Source organism: Parasteatoda tepidariorum, chromosome 5, assembly GCF_982258835.1.
Source record: "Parasteatoda tepidariorum strain Cologne lab strain chromosome 5, Ptep-v5.0, whole genome shotgun sequence".
Lineage (NCBI taxonomy): Eukaryota > Metazoa > Arthropoda > Arachnida > Araneae > Theridiidae > Parasteatoda > Parasteatoda tepidariorum.
In genome coordinates, this window is record NC_141759.1 from 90,140,144 (window position 1) to 90,150,684 (window position 10,541).

Genomic DNA, 10,541 nt, shown 5'->3' on the forward strand with positions numbered 1-10,541 from the left:
TTGGCTGTAGTAAAAATGCTAAATTTCATTTAAATATTATGCTGTATTATTTTGTCACTGAGAAAATATTTCTGGAAGTATTTTTTACTAATATTGCTTATTAATTTTAAATAGTAGAAATAATTACATTTTAAATTAAACTGTAATTATTATCAGTGTTGGTAATTTTTGATATGCAGTACATTAAATCGTATACCACAAAATATGAAACTCATACGTCACTTATTTTACTTTATAAGGGTATCGTTTTTTTAATTTACCATACATAAAAAAAAGTTTTTTTATTTAGCTGTTTTAATTTTGTTAACCATTAATTGAAAAATATAGCACACAAATTACAGAATTTCATAATGAAAATGGTTTTATTAGCCATGCAGATAATAAATATTCATTTATTAAAAATGTATGTGTCACATAGCATAGTAGTTTAAAAAAGAAAATGATGACGTAATTTTCTGCTTTTATTAATGTATTTTATATTACTTGTGAATAATTACAAATTGTGTACAGTTTAGAAATTAATGTTATAAAATAACTTGTGTCTTTTTATTCAAAAAACAGATGTTAACATTTAAACCGGTAATAAAGATTAAATTTACTATTGATTTGCAAAATTTTTTGTATTCCTATTATTTGCACTTGTTTGATTATTGTTTGTTGCTGAGATTATTTGTGGGATTCGTTTTCTATTTAGAAAATATTATTTAAAAAAAATTATAAAGAATTTTAGGTTAGAGTAAATTGAAAATATTATACACATTAAAATGCTGCGTTATTATTGCTGCAGTTTTAAATTATCTACTAAAAAAAAAGCATATTTTTTACTTTTTGATATTTAAGCTAGAATTACACGAAATAAAACTTATATCTTTTATAAAACATTAATAATTTCTCATTAATTATAACCTTAGTTGGAAGTAAATATTGTTTAAATTTCAGGGATATCTTAAAGTAAATAAAAAACACAATCTACAACATACATAAATAAATAAGATCTCATGCGTAGGTAAATAAGCATAATAAATAAGATCAATTGCGACTTTCTTTTTATTTCCTTTCTTTCTTTTTATAACGCTATCATTGGGGAGTAAAATAATCAGTCTTTTTCGCCAGTTCCGTTTTGATCTTGAAAATTCTGGATTTTTCTAGACATCCAGACACATACATGATCGATCGGATTTTAGAGTTTGCGTTGGGTTAGTATCTTGAGCCCCATGACGTCATAGACCGAGAGCTTTGTTTTGTTTTGAATTGCTGCAGCTGATATTTATCAACCAATCAGCTTCTGACAACGATTCTATTTTATTGTGCGTCACTGCCTAGTGTATAAAACTTCACAGCTTAGCCATTTCTTTTTAGAAATTTTGTTAAATAGCATTCGAAAGAGGATACGCAAACGTAAGTATTATATGAAAATTAATTATTCTGTAGATCAGCTGAAAATTTTCGATATTGAATAGTTGTTTAAGGTTTGTAATGTATTTGGAAAATTTTGTATTTTAAATACTTACATACGGTGTTTATAGTAATGTTTTATTCATTGTCGTATTTAGTTTTATTCATTATGTCTAATTGTCGATATGTAGCATGTATAAATGTTTAATATACCTTACATTTAATTTATTATCTCTATTTTTAAAGTTAGTTTTTTTTTTTTTTTTGGTAGGTCAAGACTAGGTTAAGTGCGTATATTATTTTACTAATGTGTTCTTCCTGTTGAAGAACTTGTTAAAATTTGTTTTAAAATATTTTAAGCTGTCTAAGTTTCAATAGTATTTATAGTGTTAGTATATATTAATGCAACTGCCAGTAACTAATAGTTCAAAATTAGATTTTTTTTACACAGGGCGTTTGCCGTTTTTAGCAAACGTTCTATCACCTTTGTTGCTATGGTGTCCGCCATATTGATACTATCATAGATCTCAATTCCATTTCCGCTTATATATAATGCAGACTTTGCGTCGTGTGTTTTAAACTTGTATTGGAAATACTTGATTAATTTTAACTGTTATGAATGTTGTTCATATCCTATATAGATAGTTAGAAGTTTAACAACAAAAACAATCTTACATTGCTCTTCGTCAGATAGACGAGGTGGTATGCGTAATCGTAAAAGAATTTGAACATTATTATTGTGCTTGATAATATATTAAGTACATCATAATAACTTGAAACATAAGTTCTTTCTCTGTATTTATGATGTATAAGTTGAAAATAAGCTCTTCTTCCGTCATGACGTAATTTCATTTGTTTATTATAGTAAATGACTATTAAAATATGACGTCATTGGTTGGTGTTGAGTTCGGACATCAAATTTGAGTGGTAGAAATTCAGTATCAGTTTAATCTTTTTATTTTAGCTTAAATATTTGAATCATGAACTGTAATAGTATAAATACTTAGCATTTAACTCATTAACTGCTTTGAATAAAATATTCTTTCTCAAATTTGATAATAGTGAATTTAAGCTTATTTTATAGAATACTATTTTTAATTCAATGTTTTTGTGTTAATTTATATGGACTATGAACATGAAACAATTTGCTTTAGTGCTTCTGTTGTTGCATCTGCTTTTGTCATAAAAAAGATTTCTGTGAATAGTCTACACTTTATAATTTTCTCTTAAACCAGTGCAGAACAGTTGAGAACTGGTACTAATAAGGAAATATTCCCATATTTGTTCACATTTTTTAAATTTAATTTCTTTTGAGGACTGAAATCTGGGGTATAGATCTCTTATTAATTATTACAAAACATGAATGAGAGATTGCTATACTTTAATTTCTATGTAGCTATCAGTAGTGTAATGTAAAATACAATGGTTCTTTGACAAATGTTTACTAAACTTTTTATTTTGTGAAAAAAATTTTTAGGAGATTAATATTTTTGTTAAATTAAGAAGTATTTTTGAAGATTAATTGTTTTGTGTTTGTTGAACTATTATTGCAAAGATATTAAGTCCAGTTAATGTGAGCATTAAGCAATGAGGTCATGTAAGCATGTGACTAACAACTGTAAGAAACAGATTAAGTAATCGCAGGTGCATATCATTAAACTATTTTTGCAGAAAAATTTCTTGCGATGATATCATTGTTTCAGGGTTATCCTAATAGTAGCCAGTGTTTGGATTTTGGCATCAAAATCTATTTGACATGATTTGTTAAACTTTCTAAAACCTGGAACAAGTTTCTTTTTAACATTGGGGAGAGGGTAATAACTATGAGTCAATTGTGATCAATCTAATAACTGATTTTATTGTATTAATTCAAGTATTGAGTTTAAATTCCTGAAATTAATATAGAATCAAATAATGGGAAATCAAATTCTTTCTTAACTTTTATTGTTCAAAAATATTTTCAAAAGTTATTGAGCTGAAGAAGCTAAATATTAGGAAAGTTTTGATTTATTAAGAAGAAACTTGGTTAGAAAATATTAGGTTCTAAAAATTTTCTGTACTCTTGTTTATGTGTACGATAATTATGTTATTAATGAACTAATGCTAATTATATTAATGTATAATTTGCTCAAAGGATAGTTTTGAATTTTGGTCTTATTCATACAAAGCTGAAAAGTTAAATCTGGATGCTTGCTAATTAATGCATGCTTTAGGATCAGGTAAAAATAGGATTCATGAAACATAATAGAAATTTTTTTATTAAGCTGATTATTTTTGTATTTTTTATTTTCAATGATTAAACAGATGGATTGGATAATTTGCAGTTATACGTGTTTTTATTTATAATATTTTTCTGCTCTAAAATTTCAGTTTCAACAGTAGTTGTCAAGGCAATTTAATATCAAAATAATTAAAGAACATAATTGATCACTTGTAATGTTTTATGTATGTTCAAACATATTTTCAAAAGGGATTTTTGACATGACTGATAGCTCATTTGTCAAACTTTCCTGCTGTGGTATTACTGCTTTAGTCTTCACTAAAACATCGAACTATTGCATCCTCTCTCCCTATTTGGATTTTAAAATTTGTCCTTGGTTAAGAATTTTGGTTCCCTCGCTAATATTTAGTTATCACAAACCAAATATAGTTGGAAAAATTTTAATCTAATTTTTTCTTTTTCTTGCAGAAAGACAAAATGCAGATTTTTGTTAAGACATTAACTGGCAAAACTATCACACTAGAGGTTGAGCCTAGTGACACGATTGAGAATGTGAAAGCAAAGATCCAGGACAAAGAAGGAATTCCACCTGATCAGCAGAGGTTGATCTTCGCTGGCAAGCAATTGGAAGATGGTCGTACCCTGTCTGACTACAATATTCAGAAAGAATCTACACTTCACTTAGTTCTAAGATTGAGAGGAGGTATGCAGATCTTTGTCAAGACTTTGACTGGCAAGACAATAACCTTGGAAGTTGAACCCAGTGACACCATTGAAAATGTAAAGGCTAAAATCCAAGACAAAGAAGGTATTCCCCCTGACCAGCAACGTTTAATTTTTGCTGGCAAGCAGCTCGAAGATGGCCGTACTCTTTCAGATTATAACATACAGAAAGAATCAACTTTGCATTTGGTACTCAGACTAAGGGGAGGTATGCAGATTTTTGTTAAAACTCTAACTGGGAAGACAATTACTCTAGAAGTTGAACCAAGTGATACAATTGAAAATGTAAAAGCTAAAATCCAAGACAAAGAAGGTATTCCACCCGATCAGCAACGTCTGATTTTTGCTGGAAAACAACTTGAAGATGGTCGCACTCTTTCAGACTATAACATTCAAAAAGAATCAACACTTCACTTGGTGCTGAGGTTGAGAGGTGGTATGCAGATTTTCGTCAAAACACTTACTGGTAAAACAATCACATTAGAAGTAGAGCCTAGTGATACTATAGAGAACGTTAAAGCCAAAATCCAAGACAAGGAAGGAATTCCTCCTGATCAGCAAAGACTTATCTTTGCAGGTAAACAGCTTGAAGATGGTCGCACTCTTTCAGACTATAATATTCAAAAAGAATCCACTCTCCACTTGGTGTTGAGGTTAAGAGGTGGTATGCAAATTTTTGTCAAAACTTTAACCGGAAAAACCATCACATTAGAAGTTGAGCCTAGTGATACCATAGAAAATGTAAAGGCAAAAATCCAAGATAAAGAGGGTATTCCACCTGACCAACAGCGTTTAATTTTTGCCGGCAAACAGCTTGAAGATGGTCGTACATTATCAGATTATAACATCCAAAAAGAATCTACTTTGCATCTTGTATTGAGGCTGAGAGGAGGAATGCAGATTTTTGTGAAAACTTTAACCGGAAAGACCATAACTTTAGAAGTAGAGCCTAGTGATACAATTGAAAATGTGAAAGCAAAAATTCAAGATAAGGAAGGCATCCCTCCAGATCAACAAAGGTTGATTTTCGCTGGTAAGCAGTTAGAAGATGGAAGAACATTGTCCGATTACAATATCCAAAAAGAATCCACCCTCCATTTGGTTCTAAGATTGCGTGGTGGTATGCAAATATTTGTCAAAACTCTGACAGGAAAGACTATTACACTAGAAGTTGAACCAAGTGATACCATAGAAAATGTGAAAGCTAAAATTCAAGATAAGGAAGGTATTCCACCCGACCAACAGCGTCTGATTTTTGCTGGTAAGCAGCTTGAAGATGGCCGAACCCTCTCAGATTACAACATCCAAAAAGAATCTACACTCCATCTGGTTTTGAGGCTTCGTGGTGGTATGCAGATATTTGTGAAAACATTGACTGGCAAAACAATAACTTTGGAAGTAGAACCTAGTGATACTATTGAAAACGTAAAAGCCAAAATTCAAGATAAAGAAGGAATTCCTCCCGATCAACAGAGACTTATTTTCGCTGGAAAACAGCTAGAGGATGGTCGAACACTCTCCGACTACAACATTCAGAAGGAGTCCACACTTCATCTCGTATTGAGGTTGCGTGGTGGTATGCAGATCTTCGTAAAAACTCTAACAGGGAAAACAATTACTTTAGAAGTTGAACCAAGTGACACTATTGAAAATGTTAAAGCCAAGATCCAAGATAAAGAAGGTATTCCTCCCGACCAACAACGTCTGATCTTTGCCGGGAAGCAGTTAGAAGATGGCCGCACCTTATCTGACTATAACATCCAAAAGGAGTCAACATTACATCTTGTGTTGAGGCTCAGAGGAGGCATGCAAATTTTCGTTAAGACTCTAACAGGAAAAACCATCACTTTAGAGGTGGAGCCCAGTGACACAATAGAAAATGTCAAAGCTAAAATTCAAGATAAAGAAGGAATCCCCCCAGATCAGCAAAGGCTTATTTTTGCCGGAAAACAACTAGAAGATGGTCGAACATTGTCAGACTACAACATACAGAAAGAATCCACACTTCATCTTGTCCTGAGGCTGCGTGGAGGAATGCAGATCTTCGTTAAAACACTAACCGGTAAGCTTATGTCCATTTGCCTAAGTGTTTAATTGTGGTATTTATTTAAATGGCGTTATTTAATTTCCTGTTTTGTTTTCAGGCAAGACCATTACTTTAGAAGTTGAGCAGAGTGATACTATTGAGAATGTCAAAGCAAAAATTCAAGACAAAGAGGGTATCCCTCCCGATCAGCAGCGTCTCATTTTTGCCGGCAAGCAACTTGAAGATGGGCGAACCCTTTCAGACTACAACATTCAAAAGGAATCCACTCTTCATTTGGTACTCCGTCTGAGAGGAGGAATGTAAGGTATATGTAGTTTATGTATTGTAACCTGTTAAGTTATTTAGTTGTTTTTTTTTTTTTTTGTAGAAAAATAAGTTTAAACTTGTATACTATCTTGAGTGTTAACTGTTCCATGAGAACGGACAACAAAAGTACTTTTAGCCTTACATTTTTATTTAGCTATGGGAACTAAGATTATGACAATGTAATAACATAATAGAAAGGGTAATTATTTTCTTATGTGAAAGCTGACACTTAAAATTCAAAGCAAGTTGTAAGTTCTTTTAGGGTAGTTCTCGAAGTGTTAAGTTTTTGTGTTCCTGACAAAAAATTTAATACTTCAATCTCAAAGTTCAAAATATTCCTCCCTTTTTTATGCCTTATAAGGTCACTATAGCCTGTTTCTCTACCTAATTTTTAAGAACCAGAAACATTTGTATTTGAATTGCCTTAATGCTTTTCTAACTAGTGATCGATATAAAAAGAATCTCAGAAGAACTGTCAGTTCTCTATAAGGTGCCATTTCCTAGTGTGTTAAATATCAATATTTCATTGATATTGACTGAACATTAAAATTGAATTGATGGCTTTAGTATGATGTAGCTTACCTGAATAAGCAGTTAAAAGTAATTAAGTGAAATCCTCTAATTCAGTGGTATCTGTTAAATCTTTTTTTGTTATAAATTTGGACTTCTAGTATTTAAAGTCAAATGTCTAGCAAATTATGTAATTTTTATTTATAAATATTGTTTCGTGAAACGAATCAAGTTTCTAATGTGAATATGTTGTATATTTTATGTTAGGACATGGTGCATTGTGTTTTTAAAATGCTTAATTTTTCCTTTTCGAAAATGAGATTTTTCTTTACCTTGTCGATTTTTGCTGTGTATTTAGCAAAAGCGTTTTCGCATTGTTCTTGCACTCTTGTGAGTCTCTTCTATATTTTGAAAGATATTCTCAATTTCAAGTAATCAAGTTATGAATATGATCAAGAAAAGAGCTCTGTCAGAAACTAGTTGATCATGATAATGTAAAGTCTTTGAAAATTCTTTTTCATTTTGTTATGTATAGTGCTTAAAAATATTGAGTGCTAAAGAGGTGTTTATTTTTATTCAGTGATTCCGCTATGCACCCTGTAGGAGTTAAAAATTTTGTTACAAATATCTAAGGTTACAAAAGTTTCTTGGACTTTAATATTTTATTGGTCCTTTATTAGATATGAAATGTGAATTAGTGTGTATTAATAGTGTGAAATGTTCTTTTTTTTTTAAAAAAAAAACTAATTACCTTTTCTTTTCTTTCTAGGCTGACCAAAATGAATCAGTAAAGAGTCTTATTCTTCACTTAGTGTTGCGCCTTTATGAAAGGCTGTGATTGCATCAAAAATGAACTTTTTTTTCTTAAATATTTGTGATTAAAGCTAAATTTTGTTTAATTTTGATATTTTAGTATGAGCAGAATAAAGTTTATTGTTCAAAGCATTAAACCTCTTTGTTTTATTTTAGCAGTCTTAGTTATAAATGTAACTTTTTGTTATTAAGGGGTGGCTTTCTTGTCAACTTGTTTAGTCCATAATGTTTGCCTAAAGTGCTATTTGGATAATCTTGCCTGTTGTAAAAATTTATAATCTGATGTATAAAATTTATTTAGCCGATTGAAACTTAGTTTTCTGTGTTACAGTATTACATAAAAATTGGACCAAGGTGACAAGGAAAGCTACCTACCAATAACTAAATGTAACTATTAATAATCTTTTTCAGGCATAAATGAAACTTATCTTACTCATCTCTCCAAAAAAAAATTCTGTGAATATTTTTTTCACCATTTAATGTTGATTGTTTGGATGAAAATAGTTTATTCCTGAAGCTTTTGTTTGCTGAATACTCTCAAAATGATGGTACAAATGGTTTGTAACATAAAAAACTGAAATTTGTAATGTTATGATTATAATGTTAAAATTTCCTGGTTTCTTTAGATTTTTACTTTCTATTATGACAGCATTTTTTTTAAAGAGCATTTCTTTCTAGTTAATGTTCTTGTATGGTCACTTTTTCTACTAATATGGTAATGTGAAAAGTTAAGATTTCTATCTAGCTTTTTCTCGACCTGTTTTTATTATGACGTGGCAATTAAGAGGGTATCTTGATACTTTTGGTTTGTTAGGCTATTGTTTTATGGGTAATTTTTTTGCTGGAAAATATTTTTAGCATTTAGATTTCTTTTAAGATAATTTTTAATAGGTGGGATTTTTTTCCATTAAATATTTTAAAGTCTACTTTTCTTTTATCCTAAACATTTTAGATTTTTTCCTTTGCTCCATATTAATAATACAGTTGAGTTATGATTATTTTTCAATAATACCTGAACTTATTTCTATATAAAAAATTGTGTTAATGAATTTTGTTTTAAGAAAGTTCTTATAAGCCCAGACCACTCATTACATCTACTTTAATAATTTTTATGAATATATAAAACCGGTTATTGACTAAGTAAATAAATATTATCATTTTCATTTCTCCCTTACAACCTTCATCGTAGCAAGTCGTTTATTTCTGTTTTAATGTTGTTCAAAAAAAGATTTTTACTTGGAAAAATTTGAAACCTGGTTTGACTGGCCACTCTATATTACTTACTAACGGTGAAACCTGGAGGAAAAACCTCTTCTCTATTTACTTAGAGACCATGCAAACATCTGCACCAAATGTGGAAAATTATCAAAACTGAGTAGATTAGAATGTATTAAAAATATTTGTGTGACGCTCTTAGAGAGCTCTTTTTATTGATATAACCAGGGCTGATTGTGATCCGGAAAAAATCCGGATTTTTCGCTAACAGTGATGGTGATCCGGAGATCGAAGGTCCAACCGTTTAAAAAAAAATCATTGATCACAGATGTTCCCGGAAATCAAATTTTCAAAGGTGTAACTTAAAAACACAGTTTATTTTATTTGTTTGTAAGGGAGAGCCAGAGAGATACTTAATAAGCTTATATTAATCATTAGTATTCATTTTTTATCAGTAAATAGTTATAATCATAAACTCAAGAAATAAAGACATATTTGTAAATTTTAATTATTTCTCCAGGTCATCGTGGGTATGTGTAAATGGTATAGGAGTGTTTAAAATTTTAAATAAACCGAGAAAATGGAAAAAAACCTTGTTTAAATTTTTTTCAATTTAAAACTTTTTTTTTTTTTTTGACTTGGGGCTCACAATCGCCCCTGTATAGCCTCATGCTGCAGTCAGAGAGCACTAAAGATGAGGCTATCAATGATATTTTTTTTCTAATTTAACTTACGACTCAAAACGTATATTTTAGAAAAAACAAGCATCTCAAACGAACCTCTTCTAAATATAAATAATTTTTATTCTATAAAAGATAATGTAACAAAAAACATAATTGTTTATTAATTTAAAATAGATTTATCATTCATAATTTATAACCGTCGTTGAACAGCCGACCCAACTTCAGGTTTACAATTACGAATGTTTAACTCCGTAGTCTTGTAATTTTGAACCAATCCACAAGACAAGGAAACTCCTGAATCTAGGACCGCCAGAGGTGTGATTGGTTCTGGTAACATGGTGGACCTTGTGACTCGAAAGATTTAACGTGCAAAGATTAACGTCGGGTATCGAGCCTACGACCTGTTGGACATGGGGGCCCAGTGCCCTACCAACCAGGGTATCCCGACCCTATCATTCATAATTAGTAAATTTTTTTTACACATTGATTTATCAGGTGGGATCAATTTTATAGACAAAATTTTTATGACTCGTCACTTCCACACCGAGAAAATGACACTGACTAAAAATAAAATAGGGATATATTATGTACCTTTTGATAACAATTTTGAAGTCAATGGAGGTAACCT

General features: G+C 30.4%; 1 protein-coding gene across 2 annotated transcripts; it reads left to right on the forward strand.

The window, feature by feature from the left end:
- The first annotated feature begins 1,352 nt into the window (after positions 1–1,352).
- On the forward strand, positions 1,353–8,152 carry Ubi-p63E (Polyubiquitin-63E). 2 transcript variants are annotated; one of them, XM_016052647.5, is made up of 4 exons: positions 1,353–1,469; positions 4,085–6,401; positions 6,484–6,690; positions 7,972–8,152. In XM_016052647.5, the coding sequence occupies exons 2-3, from the start codon at positions 4,094–4,096 to the stop codon at positions 6,687–6,689; spliced, it is 2,514 nt and encodes an 837-aa protein (XP_015908133.1). In that variant the 5' UTR covers positions 1,353–1,469; positions 4,085–4,093; the 3' UTR covers position 6,690; positions 7,972–8,152. The 2 variants fall into 2 exon arrangements, with proteins under 2 accessions (XP_015908133.1, XP_015908132.1); XM_016052646.4 differs by having other exon boundaries at positions 1,353–1,398.
- The last annotated feature ends 2,389 nt before the right edge of the window (positions 8,153–10,541 follow it).

Excerpts from the sequence above, each read along its gene's own strand:
- Ubi-p63E (XM_016052647.5), top strand. The coding sequence starts at position 4,094 with ATGCAGATTTTTGTTAAGACATTAACTGGCAAAACTATCACACTAGAG. Across the intron at positions 6,402-6,483 it reads CTTCGTTAAAACACTAACCG|GCAAGACCATTACTTTAGAA; the intron begins GTAAGCTTATGT and ends TTTTGTTTTCAG.